This window comes from Grus americana, chromosome 5, assembly GCF_028858705.1.
Source record: "Grus americana isolate bGruAme1 chromosome 5, bGruAme1.mat, whole genome shotgun sequence".
In the NCBI taxonomy this organism is placed as follows: domain Eukaryota; kingdom Metazoa; phylum Chordata; class Aves; order Gruiformes; family Gruidae; genus Grus; species Grus americana.
In genome coordinates, this window is record NC_072856.1 from 26,831,308 (window position 1) to 26,857,126 (window position 25,819).

At 45.9% G+C, this 25,819-nt stretch overlaps 5 protein-coding genes across 8 annotated transcripts in view; 2 read left to right on the forward strand and 3 right to left on the reverse strand.

The window, feature by feature from the left end:
• Positions 1-312: 312 nt before the first annotated feature.
• FAM180B (family with sequence similarity 180 member B) lies at positions 313-4,493 on the reverse strand. Of its 2 annotated transcripts, none has more exons than XM_054827342.1 (3): positions 4,334-4,493; positions 2,370-2,449; positions 313-1,778 (listed from the first exon to the last, which is right to left on the reverse strand). In XM_054827342.1, the coding sequence occupies exons 1-3, from the start codon at positions 4,398-4,400 to the stop codon at positions 1,335-1,337; spliced, it is 591 nt and encodes a 196-aa protein (XP_054683317.1). In that variant the 5' UTR covers positions 4,401-4,493; the 3' UTR covers positions 313-1,334. The 2 variants fall into 2 exon arrangements, 1 of the variants encoding a protein (XP_054683317.1); XR_008577351.1 differs by having other exon boundaries at positions 1,640-1,778; positions 2,303-2,449; positions 4,334-4,396.
• Positions 4,494-8,375: 3,882 nt separating this feature from the next.
• Positions 8,376-15,166, reverse strand: NDUFS3 (NADH:ubiquinone oxidoreductase core subunit S3). The gene is made up of 7 exons (XM_054828877.1): positions 15,036-15,166; positions 14,817-14,882; positions 13,844-13,941; positions 13,425-13,574; positions 11,390-11,515; positions 10,981-11,100; positions 8,376-9,757 (listed from the first exon to the last, which is right to left on the reverse strand). The coding sequence occupies exons 1-7, from the start codon at positions 15,082-15,084 to the stop codon at positions 9,590-9,592; spliced, it is 777 nt and encodes a 258-aa protein (XP_054684852.1). The 5' UTR covers positions 15,085-15,166; the 3' UTR covers positions 8,376-9,589.
• A 40-nt stretch (positions 15,167-15,206) lies between these two features.
• On the forward strand, positions 15,207-23,081 carry KBTBD4 (kelch repeat and BTB domain containing 4). Of its 3 annotated transcripts, none has more exons than XM_054828852.1 (4): positions 15,207-15,335; positions 17,458-18,078; positions 20,582-20,688; positions 21,273-23,081. In XM_054828852.1, the coding sequence occupies exons 1-4, from the start codon at positions 15,317-15,319 to the stop codon at positions 22,131-22,133; spliced, it is 1,608 nt and encodes a 535-aa protein (XP_054684827.1). In that variant the 5' UTR covers positions 15,207-15,316; the 3' UTR covers positions 22,134-23,081. The 3 variants fall into 3 exon arrangements, with proteins under 3 accessions (XP_054684827.1, XP_054684830.1, XP_054684828.1); XM_054828855.1 differs by having other exon boundaries at positions 15,215-15,245; XM_054828853.1 differs by lacking the exon at positions 15,207-15,335 and adding an exon at positions 15,734-16,257.
• On the reverse strand, positions 23,067-25,758 carry PTPMT1 (protein tyrosine phosphatase mitochondrial 1). The gene is made up of 4 exons (XM_054828878.1): positions 25,422-25,758; positions 25,272-25,352; positions 24,587-24,778; positions 23,067-23,318 (listed from the first exon to the last, which is right to left on the reverse strand). The coding sequence occupies exons 1-4, from the start codon at positions 25,590-25,592 to the stop codon at positions 23,187-23,189; spliced, it is 576 nt and encodes a 191-aa protein (XP_054684853.1). The 5' UTR covers positions 25,593-25,758; the 3' UTR covers positions 23,067-23,186.
• The window catches only part of CELF1 (CUGBP Elav-like family member 1), a 62,341-nt gene continuing 62,162 nt past the window's right edge, over positions 25,641-25,819 (forward strand). The window contains exon 1 of the mRNA XM_054828875.1: positions 25,641-25,661. The gene's annotated coding sequence lies outside the window, so the exon portion shown is untranslated. The remainder of the gene's footprint in view (positions 25,662-25,819) is intronic.

The window sequence follows — 25,819 nt, forward strand, 5'->3', positions numbered from 1 at the left end:
CTGCATCCTTTGGGGGGGACGGGGGAAGCAACAACCAACCTGCTTTATGAAGTGTGTAAATCTATTTTCTTATCTTCTCCTGTCATAGCCCTAACCTGACCTCTAAAACCATTCTCTGTGGCATCTTGCTTCCAGGCTTCTTATTCCTGCCTCACCATTTCTCCTCTCCATCTGTTGGGCAACAACAGCTTGGAAAAAGATTAACTAGGTCAAAAGGTAGCAGTTCCCACTTTGAATGTCACACGTGCCTCCTTTGTTGAGCATGGAAAATTAAGACTATATTGATAGAAAGGGAATTATGGATCCCATCATCTAAGCACATGCAATGGATATTCAAAATTAATGTACCTATAAAGGCAGTGGGAAACCTAGTAGAAACAAACAAAAAAAAATCAAAACTCTCTAGAATAGATAATTACATTTATTTAATTCCACACTGCAATGTGTAAGACAGAGAAAGGTTAATGATCTCTTTCTGTAAAATAATTGTATTTCTCATTTTGAGGATAGAGACTGTGTATTTATTATGTTTGGCTTGTAAAGTGCCATAGCTGTACAAAAAAAACTTCATAGAAGAGCTAAAATCTGCTGAAGAAATAACTAGGTCATGATCCTTAGGAATTTAAATGAGATTTAAGGAAGTATATTCCAAACTGATGACTGACACAAAGCAGTGTACATGTGTAAATACGATATGCAAATATTAGAAAGCTTCATAGAATACATACATTTTCAGGTTGCTTTTTAAAGAAAAATGAATATGTGAGATGGGAAATTACTATGGACACATAAAATGTGATGCCACATGAGCAGAAAGCTGAAATTAAATATGTGACCTATATCATGAAACACAGCAAAATCTGCATAGCTGCTTACTGGAGAGGAGAAAAGATACTGTATTTGGCTGAAACCACAGGGGGAATATAAGGAGGCTGAACTGAATTATCTGAAATGAAGTCAGCTAGGACACCAGTGTGACATCCTGGAAAAAACCTACCAGGGCATCTCCCCAGTAAGTGTCAGTGATCAAGATAGAGAACACATCTAAATAGCACTGCTTCCTTCAGCACAACCCACTTAAAAACCCCCCAAAATAAACAGAACCAAAAAAAGAAAAAAACTGGAAAGAGTGAAATGCACTCTTAGTTTTGTCCTATTTCATTTAAAAATAAAAGCTTGTGTATAAATCCTTAGAGGGTTGCCAGCGCAATGCGAAAGCAGGACAAAAAGGTGTGGTGTATTTGTACAAAGTCCTGAATAATGTGGAGAGCATTCAAAATAACCAAGGATGCAACTGACGTCAGGTGTGTCCTTTCCTACGGTAGTTTCCCTTATTAAGTGTCTCTCTTGGTCCTGGCCAGGTTAGAATGATAGAAATGTTTCAGGGATGCTAAATGTAAAGGCTTCTCCTTCCAGGGCCAGGAAGCCAGGAGGAGGGTGGTATTTGCAGGGCAAAGCCCCTTGCACAGATCACGAAACATTTCATCGACCAGCTGAGAGAAAAAACTAATCCAGAGATTTTTATCCAGACCCTGCACGGAGCGAAGCTGATAGGCGCAGTAAACACTGGTGAAAAGGAGACGGTCAAACTCTGATAGAGGCAAAGGAGTGTCAGTCAGTGAATAATATCTCAGATGCTGCTCAATCTCTGGCGGTGTTTTGGGAACTTCATCCTCTAAAATCTGCATGAACTGCCGTGCCGGGCGCAGGGAGGCCAGCTCTTCATCCCGCAGCCGGATTGTCCTGTTGGCCTGAATATCCAGCCCTCCCCAGAGCATCTGGAAGAGAAGAGCAGCATGTGCACGGGAAGCCCAGCACAAACCCTCTGCCAGTTAGAACCGAGCTGTAAAGCCATCTGCAACACTGCCAAATCTGGCTGGACTGAGAGACAACCACTCCCTGACTCACTGCCCATGGTCCGCCTAGTCCCACTCCATGTCCTTCTCCACCAGCCCCACACCCCTTTTCTGACCGGCCCCACACCTCAGTTTCCCGGTGGGACCCGTCCAGCTCTCGCCTCCCACCCTGCCTCTCCCACCACAGTCCCTCCCGCAGCGCCTCTCCGGCACAGCCGCCTTGAGTTGGGGGCTTGGCCACTTGGTGAGGGAGTCACCTAACCCAGCGGGGATGGTCTTTGTCCCACCCTGGAGGTGTGAGGTGCCGTGGAGGGTGTCAGAGCCCCCTCTAGCTGCACCCTGCGATGGGAGGGAGCACAAACGCGCTTAGGGCATCGCTGAGGTATTTTCCAGGCACTCCCGAAATCCGGCAGGGATGAGAACAAGCAGAACGTGTGAGTTTTTACATGCAGGCAGGTGGGAGCACAGGCACTAACAGTGCCTCAGCCCATGGGCCCCCAGCGCCCAGGAGACCTCTAACATGATGTCAGCATCCTCTGGGCCACGATGGGGTGTGTTGGCGCCGGCACCATCCCTGCTGTGAGGATGTTCATCTGGAAGACATCAGGCAGAGTTTGGTAGCACAAGACCACGGCCCTTCCTGTTTATGTTTGGCATTTGGTTGTCAATAATGTCTTCAATATTTCCGAGCTGCCACTCATAGCTTGCCAAACATGACAGATGCTGACCACGGGATTTTGATGAGCAAAATAAGCTTTTTAAGAGAAGCAGAAGTGGTTAAGGGAGGCAAGCATAAATTTTGGATACAACAGCCCTTAATCCTGCCAACAGAGCTAAAGCGTATGGCAGCAAAGGTGCTTGCTTTGACAGGCAGCAAGGAAGCCCCTCACGCCAAGTATGGGTGGGTTTTGAACCTATGGGTTTTGCTTGCTGGGCAGTTTTTGCTGGAGAAAGTAATGCTGCCCAACGGAATAAGGGTGTGGGGAGGCTCCTCGACCTGCTGGTGGAAACATAACCTGATGCTTATCCTGGTTTTATAGTTCTTCACTGAGCATCTGCCGCTGCGGGGCAGAGTGTCGGGGTAAGAGAAAGCCGGTTGGATCCATTATGGCTCTTCTCATGTCCAGCTAATTCCTCGCTGGGCCAACCTACATCATTTAAACTGGGAAAAATGGATACAAGGCCAGAGAAATGGGAGTTTATTAATATGAAAGTCGCATCAATCCCAAGAATTCTTCAGTTTTCATTTACTAATACTTAAAACACTATTATCGTTTTAAGTTTCTGCATTTATTTTGCCTTTATTATTTGTTTCTTTGTGAAAAAGGAGAGACAAGTAGCCTCGGTGCAGGACTGTGAGAGGGAGGCTGCATCCCCTCCCTTCTCTGTGTTGATCAGTGTGGTCATGTAGCCAAGACCCTCTTCTACTTCTTACAGACTCATGCTCCAGGTCAAGAAACATGAAATGGAAAAAGCTCATATAAAATAGTAAGCTGTCTGACACTTTTTTTTTCATTTTTATATGGATGATGGCTTTTTTATATAAAAAAGAGTGAGAATTTATGTTGAGTACTCCAGATTTAAGGTCAGGAGGTGCTTATAAAAAGTAGAAAAGTGATTTAATACTGTATGTGTGTGATGACTACTACCAAACTCTGCTTCCAACTTTCCATTCTTGATTAAAGCTTTCCAGGGAGATGTATGAGCTGCCTGAAGAAGTGCACTGCCACCCCCCAGGCTGCTGAGATTTGTTTCTCTGTACAGCTGCAGGCTCCCTGATCCAAGCCAGCTGTGGCTTTGGAATGTGAGCAGGGATGTAGCTGCTCTTTCCTACTCCTCCATGGATGTGCCAGCAAGGCTTTTAGCTCAGGTAAAAATACTACATCATCTGAAAATTTCTTTGCTGGGCTTCTCTCTGCTAACTGATCCCTTAGGTTCCCAGATCCCTCTACTGACAGACGTCTGATTGGCTGCAAAGTCAGGGAATTTGTTGAACAGCTGCCAAATACTGCTGTTAGTATTAACTGTCTCATAAATATACGCAGTGTTAGATTTTTGAGTAGGGTAAAACAAAAATTACACAAAGCATAACAAATAATGTATTGAAATAATAACATAAATATCCTCTGGAGATGGGAAATGGTCCCTTACTTAATCATTCAGCAGTTGCTTTTTTTCCCCAAAAAACATCTAGAAAACCCACAAACATTATTGCAGGAGTAGACTTTGTCAGTGGACACCCAAGAAAACCCTCTCCCTGACACCAAAAATAGCAGCAGGTCTTCCTCCTGCAAGTAGGTACAAGTGCCTCCCCGCAGCGAACACCCCCAGCTGGGACCCCAGCTCTCTCCCATGCCAGCACAGCTAGCTGAAGCGCTTGATCATATTTGAAGAAGCAGGCAAAGTGTCGCGTCACTGGCATCGCCCCGCCGCTTGCCAAGCCGAGAAGCCGCGTCGCTGGCAGGTGCACTCCCTACCTGTCAGCCTCTGGCATCCAGCAAACACGCACAGGATCAGCCAGGCGTTGAACTGCACCCGGGCCATGGCAGCCCTGCCCGGCGGCAGCTGCCACCCACCTCTGTGGACTGTGCCGTGCGTGAAGTGAGAGCGGTTTGCTGTGGCGTCTTCCCTCGCTGCTTCTGGTCCCAGCAGCCTCTGTTGGAACGGATCCATCTTTCTGTGTTTCTGCTTGCAGTCCTGGGAAGGGCTTGCAGTTCAACTTGCTGACCCCGAAGGATATTTTCCGTCATATTTTGGAAACTTGGAAGACTTTGTTGTGAAGTTTTTGGCAGAATTGTTTAAGCTTCTTTTCCAAAGACTGATTTCCCACTTCAATTTATTATACGAAGCTATTAGTTGCAAGAAATTTCACTATACATGATTGCATCTGAAGAAGGGAACACCTCCTGGTCCCTTCTACCTCCACACAGCACCTCTGTCACATCTCCGTGACACTTCTGCTCGGCCCCTTGGCTTCATTTTCAGTTTTCCTTTTTCCTGAGTTTGAAAATCTGCAAACAATCCTGAAATCTCACAAACGGATAAGGGCAGCAGTCTGTGCAGATTTCTGGAAGGGTAGTAGCAGCCAAAATACACAAGCAGGCAGAAGAAATGTCACTTGTTCAGTTCTGTATCAAACCTCCCAGAGGGACAACTCAATACACTGCCCAGCAAACAAGAAGGATCAGAGCCAGACAGGCTTTAGCACATCATCATCTTCTCCTGTGACAAGACCTCTGGGTTAAGAGGAGCAGTGGCCTGCCTTAGATGTTGTGAATTACACAGGCGAAACCTCATCTGATTCCCTTCGCAGCAGATACCCGTTCTCTGCACATCTTTGCACTTTTATTAGTGCCCAATCCCCAGTCAAGCTGTTCTGTACTTCTACTCTGCATGGCACAGTATGGTCCTGGGTTCTCCAAGAGGTTCTGGGATGCCAGGGTTAAGCAAGTATGTAATAATATGAATAAATAAGTAATAATACCATCTCCCTCAGGTTAAAGGGGGGAAAAAGTCTGCCTAGAACAGAGAGGAGGTGGAGCTGAAACACATACCTTTCTCGGCAAGTTACAGGGTGTCAGTTTGTAGTGACTACTGTCACCAGGTAGTTTACTGAGGGTAGGGATGACGCTCCAGTTAGTAAGTTGTCAGTGTGCAAAGTAGCATGTCTTCCAAAGCTTCCAGGATCTGTAGCTGTACCTGGCAATATGTGGACTCACACCAGCTATGAAGAAGAGCAGCAGGTAACAGAAGAGTCCCAGATTTGTCACAGGAGGAAGGGCCCTCAATATCCAGAGCCATTCTTACCCTTAGGCTGGATCAAAATAAAACCTGTGTTTCTGTCATAGCCTTGGCTATCGTCAAGTCAGGCTACCCTTCTTTCAGTTTTCATTATTTTCTGCTGCTTTAGTTGCATTCCTTTCTTCTGGGGTGAGATATCTTTTATGAAACTGTGAATCACAAAAAGCTTGTAGGTCGAGATAAGGACATACTGAAGGAGGCTGTGGCCCGTAGGAAGCCCATGTTGGAGCAAGTTCCTGGCCAGACTGGTGGCCCCGTGAAGAGGGGAGCCCACGCCAGGGCAGGCTTGCTGGCAGGACTTGTGACCCCGTGGGGGACCCCACACTGGAGCAGTTTGCTCCTGAGGGTCTGCACCCCGTGAGAGGGACTCCATGCTGGAGCAGGGGAACAATGAGAGGAGTCCTCCCCCTGAGGATGAAGAAGCGGCAGAAACACCGTGTGATGAACTGACTGTAACCCCCATTCCCCATCCCCCTCTGCCGCTGAGGGGGGGAAGGTTGAAGCCGGGAGTGAAGTTGAGCCTGGGAAGATGGGAGGGGTGGGGGGAGGTGTTTTAAGAGTTGATTTTAGTTCTCATTCTTCTACTCTGTTTTGCTTGGTAATAAATTAGATGAATTCCCTCTCTAAGTTCAGCCTGTTTTGCTCGTGACAATAATTACTGAGTGATCTCTCCCTGTCCTTATCTCGACCTACAAGCGTTTTGTTATACCTTTTCTCCCCTGTCTAGTGAATGAGGGGAGTGATAGAGTGGCTCTGGTGGGCACCTGGCCTCCAGCCAGGGTCAACCCACCACAGATGGGACTGCAGGAGGATAGGCAGCATCCTCACAAAAGGGAAATTCTGCTTATAGAACTGGAAAAACCTCTTGCTTCAAACATCTTACCCTGAACTTGGGGAGACCACAGTCCCTAGCCTGGGTCTGTCTGGCAGGTGCTCAGGGGAGGAAGATGAGGAGAAGGCGGCTGAGGAAAGAGCAGAAAGAAGAAGGACATACATGGTTCCCAGGGAAGGTGAGGTTTGAGTCGCTGGAGAGGAAGAAGAAAGAGGACCTTGAGGGAAGTAGGAGTGAAGCACTGACCATAACCAGACGGGACCTCCACTGTTACACCAGCATTTTCCAGGTACGGTGCTGCTGGTCCCTATGCAAACGCTTTCCTTGTCTTGTTCTTTCAATCTGTGAGCGGCATCAACTGTTTGAAGGAGTAATGGGCTGTGTAACAGTGTCAGGGAGGGCCCCATTCCACTCCACCTACTGCACAAAAGGTTCCCCCCCTCAGGCCTCACACAACTTGGAGAAGATGATGTCATGGAGATCAATTGTAAGGGCCTATACAGAGTGTGGCCGTGATGCAGGTGGATACCCTGACACTGTCAATAGCCACATTCTCAGGGAGGAGTGTCTACTCACCCAGATGTAGGGAAAAATGCTGGAGTTCTGGAAAACACCAGCAAAACCTACTCAGTTGAGGAAGCTCAACATGGTGGCTGTGAGTCATCACCTAAAGTCTATTTGTCCCCACAGCACCAGAAAATCTCTCTTCGGAAGAGCGTGCCTGTAAGTCAGCTACGTATGACTTACATCTCATCCAACATCCTCCTACAGCTGGGAAATGCAACCCAGGCAAACAAGCCTCGTGGAGGCCGGCAGCGTGAACCAGGCAGAGACAGCAGATTTGGAAGACAGCTTTGTGCTTGACCAAGCTGACCACAGCCTTGCCCAGCATGAAGCAAGTGCCCACCAGCCACAAGGAACTCAGACTGAGCAGGCTCCATAGGCAAGAATGGCCCCTGGAGCTCAGGAGCAGTGGAGGAGGTGGTGTGCCAACACTGGCAGAACTTTGTGAGGCTGTGTAACCTCTTATGCCCTGGGATAATGCATCTGGGTGAGTAAATTGTATTCTTCATAACCTCCCAGGCTTCTCTAATGAGAAGAGATGTGGGTCCATTAGCAACTATTCCACATATTAAAGACCTACTGGAGCCAATGCTTGTCCCCAGAGGGCTGGCTACTTTTCCAGTACACACATTCTTCAGCAAACCTTGCATGTTGTCTAACTTGACATGGCATTGTGTCTAACATTTCGTGATGTTACGTCAATCAAATTCTCCCTCTGCACAAACATTATGTTCAAGTGGCAGTTTTCCTTCTGTTCCTGTTACCATCAGTCTTCTGACTTACCATACGGGGAAATATGTATTTTTTTATGATACAGAGACCACGAGGCTTGCCATGGTGCCTCAAGCAACCTGGGATGGGGGAGGGAGAATGTGGGGGGAACTGTGCTTTATAAAGAATTTTCACAGTAACAGAAGTGGTGCCAGGAACTTTTCTGTCTTGTGCAATAGGCATCGGCATGCAAAAAGAGCCACTGCGACAGAAAACAGAACCAGCTGTGGAGTATGTTGTAGGAAGGACTAGAAGTACATTTCGTATTTAATCAGCTCAATTGATGGCAGATCCAAAGTGGAGCTAAGAATTCTATAAAACCTCAAACTTCTGCTGATTTGTGTTCCCTTCTCTTTCCTCTTTCCCATATAGAGCTACAACTTTTAAGGTGAGTGGCAAATGCTATTAACTAGAGAACACTGTTCTGAGTCACATCCCAAACACTGCCGACCACAGCAGCCTGAAACAAATTATATTTAAAAAAAAAAAGAATTTAAGAAGCCCATGCTTACAAGGCTGGGGTGGAAAGAAACAAACATGAAACCTGATTCTTACCATACAGTTCATCTCTTTATTCTTGAAAACAGATCACATTCTAGTCACGAGTACTTGTCCCTTTTTTTTCTTAATTGAATTTATTATTGTCCTATTCCTTCCTCCATCCCATACTCCAACTGCCCCCAAACCCCTTTTTTTAATTAGTGCTTTTACAATTTAAAAGCTTAAGTAGTGATTCAGGGAATCTCTACAAGCAGCCTGAGAATTACTTTTATGAAATCTCTTATACAATAGTTTTCAGATTTTAATGAGGTCAGTCAGCTTTGTGATGCAGAACTGCGTTATGCATTTTCTGGACTAAGGACAAGGGACATTATTAATTGATGACTGCTGTAATGTAATCACATTCAAACAGGTGGTGGGTGGATTGAAACAACAGTATTTTTCCAGCTTTTTTGGAGAGCGCTGAGATTTTCCACAAGAGCAAAGATAGTGGTAATGCTATTATATCATACAGCTCAAAATAATTGGAACAGTGACAAAAAGGCACAGACTCTTGTCTATGGGACAAGGGAAGGGAGATATTTTTGACTGCAGGAAAAAGTACAATCTGAAGATGCTGGAGAAAGTAAAGACTGCTTGATTGTGAAGCAAAAGCTGGCATGAGGGAGCGGCACGTGAGAGGTTACCTGCAACCCCTTCTGCCAGGAGAACTGGCACCGACCTAATTCCCAAGGAAACGATGCAGAGATTTCCATGATTGTTTTGGTCTGGATCCAGGTACATCTTGTGTTGTCCTAATAACAACTGTATCAGAACCATTTACAAAAGCTTTGCCTGTTTGCTGTATTATTACGCTCTCCCTAACACCCATCCTGGAGCTGAGATACTGCTGTCCCATTGCTTAAGCTACACAGCTGCTTCGGTACCGTCTCCTAGTGAGTGCTCAGGTTATGATTTATGCCTGCAGGGGCAGCCAGCAGAAGCAGCGTAAATAAAGCATCTTAGCCACAGGGAATGCCTGGACTCCGTTCAATTTGCAAACCAAAAACAAATTCAGTGTCTTACAACTCAAAGTGGCAGATAAACATCTACCAGTTGGATTATCAGGATTGTAAATTAGCATCCCTCACCCTGTGCTTTTCATCTGGTTTGAAAACATTATTCATGTGACCACAACAGGCAAGAATCTTGTATCGATTTTTATTATTATAAATACTATGTTAGAACACAGAGGATGGTGCCTTGCATCCGCTCTGTTCTGCTGCTATTTTGCATCTTCTTTCTTGGCTCCTGCTTCTATTTTCAGGGGTTCTGGGGCTGCACGATAGGCAGGAAATGCCTCCCAAGGACTATTCAGATCAAACTTGCGAAATTCCTGAGATAGCTCCACAGGCTCTGCCACTACCCGTTTCACTTCATCATCATACCGCACCTAGAACAGTGCAAAGGACACAGACCAGTCATTTTCATACAGTTCCCATAGCATCTCTGCTATTAGCCGTATGCAGTAATGACCCAGACCACCCTCCGGTACAGGCAATCCTACTTCTTAGGCCATGACCTCTCCCACAGTTTCAGTTCTCCTCATTATTAAACGAAAGCCCTCCAGATGCCACCAAGACCTCTAGACTCTCCAGGAAAACTCTCCTCTTTGTTATCACATTCCTCAGGTGTCCCGAGTAACCACCCTGAACTAGGAGTGCCCAGTCTACAGTCCACATGAAGGTCCACATGGAATAACACATTTAGTTTGTCATATGACAAAGGAATTTCTCCTGAGTCACTGAAACGAGGTGGCCCGACCACCTGGCATAGCTGTGGACTAGTCTCACGAATCTTTATAATCTGGCAGTTTGTTTGGCTTTAGTTGCGCTTCTTAGCGTAACATTCAGAACACGGGACAAAAAGACAACCAGGGTGAAATGCAGGCAAGTACCAGACACTTCTGATGGGCTTGCTTTATCCTCACTGCACCAGTCCAGATCTCCAAACCACAGCTCAGGAGATACCACCTGGTTCTCACTTGTACAATTTGCTGCTATTTCTATTTTTGTTAAAACTCTTTTGCTTGCAGAACCTCAGTGTTTCCTCCTGGGACTTAACTCAGTTTTAGAACTGCAGCAAACATGACTGCTTCTGCAAGGCGGTTGTTTGAAACTAGATAGATACCAAGCACACTCATTTCACTTGTGGTTTGACATACAGAAGGAAATATTTGATAAATGGCAAGAGTCAGTTCAATTAGAGCTTTATAATCCGGGCCTACAAAAACTCAACAAAATGGAGTTCCAACTGCATTAAGATCAGTTCAGTCCTTTATTCCTCTAGGAATCTCCAGTTTTGCAGTGAAAAGTTTAATCTTCCAGAAGACATGCTAAAAGCAGAAGCACTCTGTCTGACAGATGTCTTTGGTATGCAGCACATGAAATCTGCTCAATGTCTCTGGCCTTAGGCTGCCTTATTACGGATGATATTTTGTGATGACTTCAAATTTCCATGCAGGTAGATCTATACAACTCCTCTGGAATACAGACAAGTGAAACATCTGTAGTGCCTTTTGGACAAAGGATTGTAAAGCAGTCACATCTCTGTACCAAAACTCAGGTAAGAGCATTGGAGAGATCTGATAACTTTAGACATGAGCATATCTCATACCTCCACATAACCAGAGAGTGGGAAGTCCTTCCGGAAAGGATGGCCCTCAAACCCATAGTCTGTGAGGATTCGCCTTAGATCAGGGTGGTTGGCAAAGAAAACACCATACATGTCCCAAACCTAAATGAAAGGGAGCCAAATAAATTGAATTAGATTAGAAAAAAAAAAAACAAAAAAAACCAACCTTCATATATTACATCCATAAAATTTCAGTCACATGCCTGGCTTTGGGCAGTGCCAGTTAAACTGATGCAGGAACTCATTAAAAAGCAAATCAAACACCCTTTTATCTCCTATTCTGAAAAGGCAGCCAGGGAAACACTTCTCTCAGGGCCCTGGGAATCAGTTTAATCAGGAAAACACAGCCCCTCTCCACAAAGACTGTGCTCGCAAGTACACTGGCACTCACCTCTCTTTCATACCAGTTGGCTGCCTTGTGCACAGACACTGCTGAGTCAACAGGCGTCAGCTCATCAGTGTAGGTCTTCACGCGGATCCGACTGTTGAACCGCAGAGACAGGAGATTGTAAACAATCTGAAGCAGAATAAAAGGCGGCATTGGTCTTGGGTGACATTTATGGATCTTTTTGCAGTACAGTACTGGCAAAACAAAGGCACACAAAGACCATTTCAAACATTATCAGCAGAATCACATTCAGCGCTTCAGAGCTGGGCACTAAAAGACACTATTACAACTGAGGTTCCAATAGCTTACCACTTTGATCCTTAGAAGTGTAACAAAAAGGATGTGAGCTTTAGAAAACAGGACTGATGAAGAAGAGCTGAAGTAAAGAGGTATACTAAATCTTAAAAAAAAAGAATTCTGAAGGGATGGAGACACTTGACAATAGTCTTTCGATAGCATGTCACAAAGAAAATGGCTATCAATTACCCTCAGCATCCAGTGGGAGAAAGCTAAGAATACACTTAATTTTCAGCAAAGAAGTTGGATACCAGGGAAAACGTCTAACTCTTCTGGTGATGAAGTACTAATAAAAAGGCTGCTTCTGTGGACTACTGGAGCCTCAGCGGTGGGGGCACGACACTTATTACAAGCAGACTGGAAAAAAAAAAACCCCAAACTTTTGTTAGAAATTGTGTAGCCTTGTTTGATACTGCCTCTGTGAAGATAGCTGGAAAATGTGAAGTCATTAAAGTCTATATTTCTATTATTTCTATGAATCTACTACCCTAATTTTTCAAAGAAAAATCCTGAATTAAAAAATCTTCAACTTCCTCAGAGACTGGAGGCCTTAGAGTTAAGAAACTCTCTCTACAACTCTCAGGATTTTTGCCTAATCACGAGTTAATTACTAAAAGTCAAAGCAAGAAGGAGCTATATTTGAAAAAAAGACATCTGATTAACTAATATAGATAAGGCAAACCTGCCACCCTTTGCTTTCTGAGCGGCTGTTGGTAAGAGATTTAATACCACAATATAAAACAGAGGAAAAATAAATCAGCTATTTTTCATTATCCTTGTTACTTTCCGGGAACTAAAAATCTACCAATTCACTTCTCTTGTCTAAAAGATGGTCTGGCCCGATTAGACAAGGGAAGACAGACATCTCTTCATCCATAAGGATGCCTAAACCGTAGTCAGCCTCCTACAGCACGTGAGCCCTAGGTATTTTCCACAGCTGTCTTTTACAGATCTTCCTAGGTTAAACTACAATAATATCTTTGCAACAATACTGTGAACAAAGCTTTCTAATAGTAGGTGAGAAGACAATATGCTGAGTCTGTGTTGTCCCTAAAGATGTACCTTTTTTTTGTCTATTTGTAGATGCAATTTTTCTGCAACTGAAAAGCTATACGGTAAGATTTTTCAAAAGCATCTGTGGGAACCAAATCTCCAATATCCACTGAAAGTCAGTGGAAGTTCAGTGCCCCAAATCTTCTGAGAGCTTTCTGAAAATGTGCCTCATCTCCTTCAAATAGGTCCCAACTTTCAAGGAAAGTTTTTAAAACAACTAAATAGTTTTTGTTTTGTTTTGTGGTTTTTTGTTTGGGTTTTTGGTGTTTTGGGTTTGTTTGTTTTTTTAAAAGAGGGAAATTGTTAAGAAGATTGATCCGATTTAAAGAAAAACATGGTCAGTTGTGTCAACAGCAGCAGCTGCCAGGCCTAAGTGGAAGAAGGAAGAGCACCAATTCATATCTGGCCAGAAAGAAGTCTCTAGACACTTTGGTAAAACCAAACCAAACAAAATTAAACAAAAAAGAGACTTTCAGCAGAGCACAAAAGAAAAGCCAGACTAGGAACCCATGCAGTGTCAGTTCTAGTACTGCTTTGAGGATCAAAAGATTAAACGAAACGCAGCATTTCAGAGTGGATTTTCCTTTCACTGTCAGAAAGCAAAAAACACGGTCATGGCTGCAACAGCACTCACAGCCATCAGCACTTGTGAAACTCTCCAAGTCCTGCACCTATGAGGAGTTCTTACCTCAAAGCGGTACTGCCGAGATGGCACATCGACAGCAGTCAAGTCAGCCAAGGATTTGAACTGGGCATTAGTGTGATCTCGAAGGAAGGTCAGAACTGGAATGATCCCATCTGGATGGATCAGAAGTTCCAGCTCATTGAAACAGGTCACCTGATGAAAACAGTGGAAAGGGTGTGAGTACAAACACCAACAGGACTGAACATTACACTGAATCCAGCAGGATACCTAAACAAAGAGCATATATGGTACAGCAGACACATAATGACATCAGATAAAGGGGCTTAATAATAGCAGTAACTTTCATGTAATTCTGAAAATCTTTCTTCCCCAGAGCAACTTCTGAAAACAGCTAACAAACAAGCGGTGTGTTCACTGGGTCCCATTACCCCCACAAGAAGAATTTCTTGAATAGCACCTACCTGTGCTTGCTGGATATACTTGGGCAGAATCTCAGCCATGTACTCCCCAAAAGCACATAGCTGCTTCTGTTCTACTTCATTTTTTGGTCTGACAGTAGCTAAAGAGAAGAATAAAGTTCCCAAGATTAAGGCAGGGAATACAGAAAGAAGAGTAGCAACTCCCATCCCTGGCTTAAAAATCCCTTTAACCAGCCTAGCTGCCTCTCAGTAGCTCTGGCAGAAGCCAGGCAGCTTCAGGTAACCCACAAAGTTTATTTAGGATAAATCCAAAGGTAAACATAACATATACATATAGCAGAACGTATAGAATGCTGTAAGAGAGACTAGACTATAGCAACATACATGTCTTTTTGTACACAGAACGTGGAACTAGAGACTTTGATAAGGAAGGAAGTTTGCGTCAGTGCTAGGCAGAATTTTTTTTGTGCACAGTAAATATAGGAGAAGGAACAGTCCAACGTGATGACAGAGAAGCAAATAACAGGTGAAAAAGAGGGAGGCAGAGATGACAGACCAATCCAAACTTAAATACCGCTCATGACATTCAGCCTGGGTCTAAAAAGGATCTTTTTTCCTAGACAAAATAATCCCGGTTTTGTTTGACATGCCAGCATCTAAGCAACCCCCTCATAATCAAAACACCCTACGACCTCATGTTGCTTTTTTTTTTTAATTATTATTATTACTATTATGATTACAAATACTCCTCAAGATTCAAGGCAACGAGGGGCTACGAAGCTGTTGCCCCGGCACAGCTCTGCGCAGAACACGCCGGCAGGCCCAGGAGGAAGGATGCAAGCCCGGTTAGCGACAGAGCCACTTGTCCGCGCAAAGTCCAGGTTTATGCCTGACAGGCACCAACTACTTTCCGACACGCTCACTGAAAAGGTTTACGCGGCACAAAAACTTCCTAAGGGCGGTCAAACGCCCAACGCCGAGCCGGGAGCTCCCGCCAAAAGCCCCGATCACTTACGGCGAGTCTCCGCGGTGGAGGTCCCCGCCAGCCGGGCCTGCGCCGCCGCCGCCGGGCCTGCGCCAGCTGCGGAGAGAAACGGATACGTTTCACCGACCGCGGCCGCCAACCGCCCGGCTCGGCCTGACCCGCGGCCACGGGCTGGCCGAGCCCCGCTGCCGGCACGGCACGGCACGGCACGGCACGGCACGGCATCGCCGCCGCCCCAGGCGCCCTCACCTCGCAGCGCGGCCCGCACCAGCCCCCGCGCCGCTGCCACCACCAACATCCCCGCCGGGACACGGACGGGCAAGGGCACGGACCGGATGCGGAAAGCGCCGCCGTCGCTGCGCTTCCCCCCGGGGAGCGGAAGCGCGCGTAGAAGCTTTCCCCAGACGCTTCCGGGTCGGTGGCCGGAAGCGGCGAGTGCCTGGCGGTGCCTGGCGCAGGGTGAGGGGTGCGGAGGAGCCGCTAGGGCACCCCGGGGCGGCGGCGGCGGCGGGAGGCTCCGGGGCGGCGGCATGAAGGGAGGCGCCGCAGGTGGGTGCCGTGGGGCGGCGCGGCCGTGCTGCGGGGGCCGGCGCCGGCGGAGCCCCGGTGCCCTGGGGCGGGCGGGAGCCCGGCGGGAGGGTGTGGGAGCAGCCCGGACGCGGAGGCAGCGAGCTCTGTGGAGATGTGTCCGCCGTCGGGTGCGGGCGTGAAGGGCGGTGGGGCCCTGACAGACCCCTGGGCTGAAGCAGCGCTGTGGGGGCGAGGTAGCTCTCCGGCGGTTTTCATAGCCTTAGTGTGGCCCCGGTGGCGTCTTTGCTTCTCCGAGAATTAGCTCTTCTTTCCTTTCCCCCCCACCCCGCGGCGCGAAGGCGCTGTCAGTTGTGTGTGCGGGTTCCCTCGTCCCCGGCGCTGTCGTGGCATCCGCGACCCTGTCGGGAGCAAGGAAGGGAGTAGGTGTGCCGGGGCTGGTTACACCGCCGTCACCTGTAGCCTGGCATACGGCAGGTCATGGCTTTGGTAATGCAAAATATGCACGGAATATCGGATTTCGCTTTATGGGACGCTTTTCTGTTCCTGCACCTCTCTCTCTTTATAGCAGAAATGCCACGGATGTGAAGGGGAACTCTGTGTTTACAAAGAGGGATGTGAGGTTTACAGTAGGCTTTAGCTGCTGTTGGCATTTCTTTTGTGACTTGGTACCAGTCCTCTGGAAATTGTGCGGGGCAGTGAGGGCAGCTGGTTGTGTTCTGCCAAGAGGGCAGAGAAGTTCATCCGTCCGTATCCTGGTGCTCTGCGTGGTCGCTTCAGCGTTCTGGGCTGCAGGTTCTGAGCACCCTGACTGTGAGGATCAAGAGCTTTAACTGCAGTGGGAGCCAGCTTGCAGAATCGGCTCGCACTTCTTAAAGCTGGAAAAATAGTACCGATGTGTTCTGTGCTAGTTGCAGTTCCTCGATCTCTTACAGACTAATGTGTAGGTATTTTTCAGACAGACTAGAACTATTGTAAGATCACAATAAGGGTATAATTAAGGCAGGCCATCATCAAGGATGGGATGGACTTGTCCAGCTATTTAGGGATGTAGACACTACTTCCCGTGAACAGAACTTGGGCAAAGGACTTAGGAGCCCTCCTGTATCAAGCAGAGCTATTTTAAGAAAATTCATATTCAACAAAATAAAGTGTGGAAGAGTAACTTATGAATCTTCTGCAGAAAAATCCCGTCTTTGGGAAACATTGTGCTGGAAATCATGTTCAGCATTAGTTGAAAAAATTCGTGATGTCGGTCACCATGGCTAATAGTTGAGGTGTAAACATAAGTTTAAAGTGAATGCAAGTGGGCATCTATTTGCTCCTAATGCAGTCAAGAGCCATGTTAAAAAACAGCTCTTTTCTACAGCAGTCCTCTGGTTCAGAAGTTTTTTGACCCACAAACTGCTTGGAGCTCTGCAAACAATCTTTGGTACCTACTAAGAGGTGTTATCTTTTAAATTGAGTTCTCCTTACCATTTGGGAAACAGTGGCTAACAACATCTAACAGGTGATTTTGTGTGCTGGAGGTATCTGGTGCATTAACAAACTGAGTATAACCATCAGTTATCTCATTTGGTTAGCTTGAAGGACTGGTGGTTATGTCTGGCAGACTTCTCACGCATCTTTTTGGTAAAAACAAGTTCACCTTACTTGATACAACTGCACAGGTTCATCATGTTGGTTTTGGATGGTAATTAACTCCTGATGATATGAACTGCTGTCTGTGCTCTTTGTTAGTATGATACTGTAATCCTTTTTCCATCTAGCCCAGCTACGGTGCTGCCACGTTCTTTTGGCTTTGCAAGCTTCCTAGGGTGGTTGCTGGACTTTCCACTTGAATAACTGTTGCTGCATTTCTTTGTGTGAGTGAAATGAGTGGTGAAAAGATATGCACACCTCCCAGTTCTGCTGGGATGTGATGTTCGCTGTACTGGAAGTTTGGTATATATTATAATTTTAATTATGCCAGCTTCTCGTTTGTTGTTTGAGATTCTGAAGCTCAAGCAGAAGTTTCTGGCTGCGCTATTTATATTCAGTCTAAAATATGCTGGCCTCTTACCAATATGTTTGATTTTTCCCTGTACCCTGCATAATATTGTCAGTGGAGAGAGAAAGCCGTATAATTATTGTGATTTTACAGATTGCTGGAGGTCTGATCTGTGCAGCACCATGGACTCGTCAGAAGAGACTGGAGGCTCCTCTGCCGAAGAAAACTACTTTGTGAACTACACCTTCACCGACCGCTCCCACTCAGGCCGTGTGGCCCAGGGTATTATGAAATTGTGCTTGGAGGATGAACTCTTTGCTGATGTTACAATATCAGTGGAAGGCAAAGAATTCCAACTGCACCGTTTGGTCCTCTCAGCTCAGAGTTGCTTTTTTCGTTCTATGTTCACTTCCAATCTAAAGGAGGCCCACAACCGGGTGATTGAGCTGCAGGACGTTAGCGAGAGTGTCTTTCAGCTCCTTGTGGACTATATTTACCATGGGACTGTAAAGCTGAGGGCAGAGGAGTTGCAGGAAACCTATGAAGTGGCAGACATGTACCAGCTGACTGCCCTTTTTGAAGAATGCTCCCGTTTTCTGGCCCGTACAGTGCAGGTTAGGAACTGTCTGCAGGTCATGTGGTTGGCAGATCAGCACAGTGACATGGAGCTCTACACAGCAGCCAAACACTGTGCAAAGTCACATTTGTCTCAGCTGCAAGACACGGAGGAGTTCCTACACCTGCCTCTCCGCCTACTGACAGACATCCTTACAGGTAAGGAGTTCTTGAGACTAGCCAGGATGTGGATGTAGAAAGAGACTTACAATCTATCAGGGATTGAACAAAATAGATAGAAGGATCCAAGCTTTCATAATCACTGTCTGTTTAGAGGCTTAGCTAAGCAAAGCGCAACATTCTGCATAACTTAATCAGGGAAAAAAACCCTACTAATTGTTACTGGACGTGAAGCGTCTAAGGTATAGAAAAGGGACATAGAGGATGCTGGTAAGGCCCAGCAGTTTCTCAGTCAATAGGTCAGAAGTATTACAGGTTTTTTAAATATAACTTAGTAACTTTCAAGAATTTGCTATAATTTTGTTTGCATTAAAAGTAAAACAAAGAAGCCTTACCAGAAATGAATATCTTATGAAAGTGGTTTTTTTTTCCTTTAGTTCACAGTCATTTAACATAGTAATGCAACAACTCAACATTTGTAAAAAAGTTTAAGCACAAGCCATATTTTTAGACTATGTTAGTGTTATTAACAGTTGTATATAATTGTTAGGATTATTTAGGCTAGGCACTCAGCTGACTGAAATACAGGTAATGTAACATCTTAAGTAATACAGTAATTACCCTTGTTATAAAGGTAATAGCCTTCCACAGTAATGGATGCAATGACTCAGTGTTGTGAAGGATGTGTTAACACATCAACTTAGTCCAACAACCACCAACCCTTAAAGAATCTCTGCTGCCCTGGTAGGTACAGCCTGTACTTGAAAACCTCTCCATGATGCTGCAGTCACAACTCCATTTTTGTGTGTTTATGTATCGTTACTAGAGCAAGCAAGAACGTAGAAGAAGCTCATACATTCAGATGTGCTGGACTTGGGACCAGAGAGATTGCCCCTTTCTTGCTTTAGTTAAATAATTTTGTAAACAAGTAAATAACTATACTTTGTGTCATGTGTTTTATATGCTGTTACAACAATAAACCTACCATGACTGGCTTCTTTGGAATACTGGCAAATCTGTCCATAAGACTTAAAATAGCCTTTAAAGTTGATGCTATGCATATGAGAGTCTTTACAGGTATTGCATTGTGTTATCTCTATTGCATTTGAAGAAATTCACAGTCAGAAATCTATTGAGAATATGTACCGATAGCTCAAAAAAGATTATAAATTTAGAGTAATTTTGATAACTGTGTAGCTGAGGTTTTTAAAGAAAGTTGTGAGTTCATTTTAAAACCTAAATTTCCTAAAATCATTCAATAAAGCTGTGGAGGTCAATCACCCTTAACTTCCTAGGGATTCCATGTAGTAACCTTAGTTTTAGGACTGTGGCCTTTTAGTAATTGTGATCCTAAATTAAAATAATTGCTCAATAAAACTTTTTTCCATGCATCATCTACTTCCATACATAGGATCATATTACTCAATGTTTATGCCAAAACTTGTCTCATAAAATGGATTAAAATCTGAAATATACTCCTACTGCTGGTAGGGAAAATCTTTTGCAATTCCTGCATCTTTGTTCAGTTAATGGAGAATTTAACAGAGGAAGCTATTAGTGGCAAGGATTAAAACTAATTTAATGAAATAGTAATTTATTAAGCTTACCTTTTGTTGCACTCTAGGACCCATTTCAAAATCAAAGTTTTTCCATATGTGGTGGATAGCTTATGGGAATCCCTTTTACTAATAAACGGAGTTGAAATACCTGCTTTTGTTCCATGCTTTTTCTCCTCCCTTCCAGTGTAGAGAAAAGTATTGGAATTTGTCTGATGCCTTCAGCATCATTGAATTCAAGGTTTGTCATCAGAGCAGACTACAAAGTCAGAGCACCTTCATATGGAATACAGGCATAATTGCTGGCTTTCAAACTGGAAGTAAATACCTAAAATCATCTAGGTCATGTACTGATGACGATGATGCAATAGTTTGCGGCATAACCAAAACTTCCAATGATGTCTGAAAACAAATTGAAATCTGATGCAGTCTGTTGAGTGTTTCCTACTGTCACACTGCTAAGAAAAGCTATAGTAGCTCATTGGGGATTTCCGAATGTTAAGAGGATAGCAGCAACACCAGATGTTCAGTCTTGAGAGTCAGCTGTCTGGCAGTGCTGGGAGAAGGAAAATTTCTGCAGATGACTTTTGCTAGATAAGTTCCTAGGACCAGCCAGAAAGAAAGGCAGCTGCAAAGATTCTCAAATAAGATAATCTTTTTGCCTAAATGCTTAAATAAGAAAATATTTTCAGTCGTCACAAAGCACATAAGTTTTCTTTCTTGTCTTCTTTCTCTTGGACATTGAAACTCATCCAAAGTGCTAAAGATCTGGCTTCTCTGTCTTCTGATATTTATCCAATCTAATTTCATGTAGATGTCTGGCTGGCAGTGCTGATGGTGCCTGCCAAAATCTATAAACCTCTGTATCTTTTTTTCCTCCCTAGAAAGTAGGGTTTGTGGTCAGAGTAGGGGGAGGAAAAGGATGTTCCTGAGTATATATACCTTTGTCCAGATATCATAAATGCCTTTCTGTCCCCAAACCACAGATGGCGTTCCATGTTCTCAGAATCCAACGGTTGCCATAGAAACCTGGATCAACTTCAACAAGGAGGAGCGAGCGGGCTTTTCAGAGACACTGCGATCGAGTCTGAAGGTATAAAAAGACCTTCTGTTCCGGGGTTGGTGTAGCGCTTGCTGGTTTCGCACTTCCCAAGGCAGGGTATTCTGCTCGCAGGTGTGACTTGAAAGTCACAAAACACAAATGCCATTGAAATTCATGATACTTGAGTGAGGAATACTTTCATTGTCATCAATAGCAACCCCACTGACAGCTTTTCTAATTTAACCTGAGGCTGCTTTCACTGGTGATTGGAGCAATGCCATAAATAACTTATTTCACCAGATGTTCAGTTACCAAAGAGACCATTCAGAAATCTGAGTTGGGTATTCCCCTTATAATAACTCTGCTCCATCAGTGATGTAACCAGCCCTTACCTAAACTACAGACACTTGGGTTCCAGTGAAGTCTGTAGCTATTTTGCTATGTCAGATATGATACGTATCTTGAAAAGGCTTTGAGGCTCTGACTCCTGAACGCTATAGGGTGGCAGGACTTGGGAAGCAGTCACACACCTCAGGCCCACAGATGGGTCCCAAGCTCAAAAATTTGGTCTTAGGCATCACTGATGTTTGTGTAAACAGGTCCAATTCTGCTGACATGCTTCTCCTTTCTCTCAGGTGATTGGAGAAAATGTTCACATCTACCTGATTGGAAAGGAGTCGTCACGTACACATTCACTCGCTGTCTCTCTGCATTGTGCTGATGATGACTCCATAAGCGTGAGCGGCCAGAACAGCCTGTGTCACCAGATCACCGCAGCCTGCAAGCACGGTAGTGACCTGTACGTTGTTGGTGGCTCCATTCCACGACGCATGTGGAAATGCAACAATGCGACTATAGACTGGGAATGGTGTGCCCCTCTGCCCCGTGACCGGCTCCAACACACCCTTGTCTCCGTGCCAAGCAAGGATGCTATATATTCACTGGGGGGGAAAACTCTACAGGACACTCTCTCTAATGCCGTCATATATTACAGAGTAAGAGACAATGTCTGGACAGAGACCAGCCAGTTGGAAGTGGCAGTCTCCGGAGCTGCAGGTGTAAACCTTAATGGTGTCATTTACCTGCTGGGCGGGGAGGAAAATGACTTGGACTTCTTCACCAAGCCCTCTCGGCTAATTCAGTGCTATGATACCAACACAGAGAAATGCCATGTGAAGCCATATGTACTGCCTTTTGCAGGGCGCATGCATGCTGCTGTACACAAGGACGTGGTGTTCATTGTGGCCGAGGGGGATTCGCTGCTATGCTATAATCCCCTCCTGGATAGCTTCACCCGGCTATGCCTGCCAGACGCCTGGAGCTCAGTACCATCCCTCTGGAAAATTGCAAGCTGCAATGGCAGCATCTATGTCTTTCGCGACCGCTATAAAAAGGGTGATGCAAATACTTTTAAACTTAACCCAGCCACCTCTGTTGTAACAGTCACAAGTGGCATCAAAGTGCTGCTCACTAACCTGCAGTTTGTCCTGGCCTAAGCAGGGAAAAACGGGCCCAGTGATAGAAAGGGCAGCAACAGTGTTCTGTGCAGCTCAGAGGCACCCACCACCCTCAGCACCAGTCCCAATTACTACAAGCTCACAATGTCCGGTAAAGACCCCATCCTCTGTACCTGTGCAGAGGAAGGACAGGCTTTCTGGCTTTGGGCCTGTTCTTTTACATAGCACTATTAAAGTTGAACTGCCGCATCTTAGATTTCAGATGAACTAAATGCTATTACTTCGATCCCTTGATGATAAGCTGCTTGTGTTTGAGGCCCAAACTGCAGCAAATGGGTTTTTTTAGCCTGGAACCGATCCGCTAATAACAAATTCTGTGGCGTATGGATGTCCTCCTTGGCCCAGACCGCTAGTTTTAACTGCCTGGGAGACTATGTGTTGCTGCTGTGTCAGTCACAGAGTTAGATGCGCACTGTGCCCTCCAGGGATGTCCCCATTTAAACATTGCTCTGTCCCTATTGCAGAAGGAGGGACCGGCAGAAATATTTACAGCAGACAGATTCCAGAGCTGACCCCAAGACCTTTAGTAGGTCGTATTATTGAGCACTTCTCCTAGAGGAGTGGTAACAAACTGGGAGATTGTTTTTATGAGCATTGGCTTCCTTCACTGTACAGGGAATCCCCACCTGTAATCAGAATTTAGTGTTGGTGAAAGACAGAATTAAGACCACTTCCTCCTACCCCTCTCTGTTGGCACTGTAACCCTTTGGGTAAGAATCTGAATAAAGTCTCTGCTGAGACAAAGTTTTATTTTCCTTTGCTGCAAATGCTACAGAATTTCCTGTGGATTGCTGTTCAGCTCAGCACTGATACTACATGTGGGAGAGAACTGTGGGGCTCCAAGAGAACTAAGATATTAGCCATAAGAAGGGAAAGCTTTAATGAAACAGCCCAACCGCCCCTTTACTGTAATTTTTGTAAAAACTTCTTTATTGATGGTCAAGAAGTACAATGCTTAAGCCTTCATTAGATTATTAAAACATAAGGGTTTTTTAAAGCAGCCGAGACAGATTCTGATATTTCTTACTGACACTATGCAGTTGTCCCAGTGATCACGTTCCTGTGAAATGTCTCCAAGACCTGGACTTGCTTGTGTCGAATGAGGATGTGGGGACGAATCTTGGCAATAGCCTTGATTGCTTCCTGAGGGCTCCAGTGATGCAGCTGAAAAGGCAGAAACCCTGCAAGTGAAAATCCATTCTATCCCTGCACCAGTTAATAGATCCTCCCTAGAGGCCACAGGCAGCATTACAGTTGTTAGAAAACTCGCTGCTTTGCCCCTTCTGTTTATTTCATGTTCTTCTCCAGGGGGCCTGAATGTCAATGCAAGTTCATGAAATGAGTCCCTCGGTTAAAGAGGGATGGTTGCTGCCTGGGACCTCTGTTTTCTGTCTCACTCATGCTTCCATCATGTTGTGAGTAGTTTCCTGGTCTAGTCCCACCAGAGAAGAGTAAAAGTGCAGCTTGCTTTTTTTAATTTTTTTAAAAACTTTACTAGTACTCCCATCGCACTAGAGTACTTAGTGAGAAAATTTTCCAGGGAGCACTTAAATAACACCAACAGAAGAATCCACAGGTGGGATTTTGTTCTTAGTGCTGGCTTACCCAGTTGGGTCTGTAGAGGAACTCTGAAAACCAAAGTCACTTCTCTTGATCCTGAATTGTATTTATTGAAAGGCTTAGAAAGGCTCAGCATTTCAGTTAACCAAGGAGAAAATCTGAATGACAAAAATGGATGTTTATCTGCTCAGTGAACCTACCCTCATGACTGACTTGTTACTCCCATCTCAATCTGCTCCTCCATAGAAAGAATTAAGAATGGCAGCATCATTCAAAACCCTTTGAGAACTTATCTGTTAATAGCCCAGAAAACTGAGCAGCTTCTTGCAGTCTGACTGATCTGCCAGAACCAGCAACAGATACTATCAGACCATGTGTTTTAAAGCTTTGTTGCAACAACAGTTTCTCTTTCCCTTAAGATCAGAACATCTTTGCCAGTGCCTGTGCTAATAACTGAGCTGGCAGAGGCAGACCGTAACAGATGAAAAGACTACTTACAATAACAGCTGTATTGCTGCTTCACCACTATCTCATTGGCAGGAAGCATTATCTTGACAGTATCATAAGTGCAGATGAACAAGGTGTGCAAAGATAAACTAGATTATCAAAGAACACCGCAGTTCAGCAAATGTTAAATTTCACTTGTTCATTTACGCTGCATTTGCCACATTCCACAAAACAGCAATCTAAGTTTGGGGCCTAGCTATCTACCTCTCTTAAAATGGGTCTCCAGTCCAAACTCTGTAAAATCATGGAATATTAATGCTTCTGTACACGCTCAGGCTTCTTGAGCAAAAGTAAACTGTAAAGGTTGGCTGTATTTGCCCAGGCTGTATGAAAATAAACCCCATTTAGCATAGAATCCTTCTTACTTGAATTAAATATGCTGCCACCATGGTGGCACTGCGGGAGCGTCCTGCCTTGCAGTGCACATAGACACTGTTACCACAGGCTCGGTGCTTCAGTATGCATTCAACACCCTTCTGGAGGTTTTCCAAGGTGGGGGCTCCAGTTAGATCCACGGTGCTGAGACGCAGTTGCTCCACTCCCATTGCCTCCCATTCCTGAAATGGACATAGCAGACTCAATCAGTTAACTTTGTGGGGGTTTTTTTCCAGAAAGAAAATTCAGAACCTGATGAGACAGTTGGGAAATTCAGTGGGGTCAATTTAATGTCAATTCTTTAAATCGGATATATGAAAACTTTAGTGCCGGCTATCAGAAAGGGAACTGAAAAGATGTGGTTCAGCTAAAGGAAAGCTGTTTTGTCCCGAAACAAAACGCGTTCTTGTATTTGCATAGTGATGTACGTGGATAACGCTCCCCTTCCCTTACCGCCACTGCAGCTCTAACACTTTACTTGCATCCTCACGTTTTACTTGGTTTGTCGCATAGTTTTCAAAGTCGGTGTTAGGTACGAAGAAGCCACGTCTTGGCTGTCAGACTTGGCGGTCCCTGCCAGGATCACGGCAGGAGGCAGCTGAAGCCTCACCCGGCGCCGGGACGGGCGACAAGCGCCCCTTCCCGGGGGGGCACCGGCACGCTCCCCGAGCTCACCTGGGCGGAGCAGCAGAGGAAGCGGGTCTCGTACTCCTCGTTGAGGGTGACCACGGCGCGCACGTTCTCCTCCGCCACCAGCTACGGGCACAGGCACCGTCAGGCACCCCCGGCCGGCCCTCCCGGCCCTCCCCGCCGCGCCCGCCTTACCCTGCGGCTGCGACCCCGCAGCGGCAGCGCCCCCAGCAGCACGGCGCCGTCGATGCGGTGGAACCAGGGCCGGCGGGACCCGGGCAGCCACGCCCGCACCGCCGTGTACAGCAGCGTCGGGTAGAAGAGCAGACGCGCTGCCCCGGCGCCCAGCGCCTCCGCCACCCCCATCGCGGGCAGCGCCGGGCCGAGCCGCGCCGGCCGAGGGGCGGGGGAGCGCCGCGGACGAGCGCACTGAGGGTGAGGAGACGGGGGAGCCTGCGGCGGGCTCTTGGCAGGAGCGGGGGTCGCCGGGCAGGCCGACCGCCGCCGCCGCCGCGGTGGCTGGAGCGAGGCGGTGTCAGGCGGGGCGCGGAGGGGCCGGCCGGCCGAGGAGGGCGGGCGCGCGGCCCCGGCAC

Excerpts from the sequence above, each read along its gene's own strand:
- FAM180B (XM_054827342.1), bottom strand. The coding sequence starts at position 4,400 with ATGGCCCGGGTGCAGTTCAACGCCTGGCTGATCCTGTGCGTGTTTGCT. Across the intron at positions 2,450-4,333 it reads TGGATGCCAGAGGCTGACAG|ATGAACATCCTCACAGCAGG; the intron begins GTAGGGAGTGCA and ends GATGTCTTCCAG. Across the intron at positions 1,779-2,369 it reads ATGCTGACATCATGTTAGAG|ATGCTCTGGGGAGGGCTGGA; the intron begins GTCTCCTGGGCG and ends CTTCTCTTCCAG.
- NDUFS3 (XM_054828877.1), bottom strand. The coding sequence starts at position 15,084 with ATGTTGGTGGTGGCAGCGGCGCGGGGGCTGGTGCGGGCCGCGCTGCGA. Across the intron at positions 14,883-15,035 it reads GGTGCGGGCCGCGCTGCGAG|CTGGCGCAGGCCCGGCGGCG; the intron begins GTGAGGGCGCCT and ends TTCTCTCCGCAG. Across the intron at positions 11,101-11,389 it reads CCAACTGGTATGAAAGAGAG|GTTTGGGACATGTATGGTGT; the intron begins GTGAGTGCCAGT and ends CCTTTCATTTAG.
- KBTBD4 (XM_054828852.1), top strand. Across the intron at positions 18,079-20,581 it reads ACTGACAGACATCCTTACAG|ATGGCGTTCCATGTTCTCAG; the intron begins GTAAGGAGTTCT and ends CCCAAACCACAG. Across the intron at positions 20,689-21,272 it reads CACTGCGATCGAGTCTGAAG|GTGATTGGAGAAAATGTTCA; the intron begins GTATAAAAAGAC and ends CCTTTCTCTCAG.
- PTPMT1 (XM_054828878.1), bottom strand. The coding sequence starts at position 25,592 with ATGGGGGTGGCGGAGGCGCTGGGCGCCGGGGCAGCGCGTCTGCTCTTC. Across the intron at positions 24,779-25,271 it reads TCCTCTGCTGCTCCGCCCAG|GAATGGGAGGCAATGGGAGT; the intron begins GTGAGCTCGGGG and ends TGTCCATTTCAG. Across the intron at positions 23,319-24,586 it reads TGGCAGCATATTTAATTCAA|CTGCATCACTGGAGCCCTCA; the intron begins GTAAGAAGGATT and ends CTGCCTTTTCAG.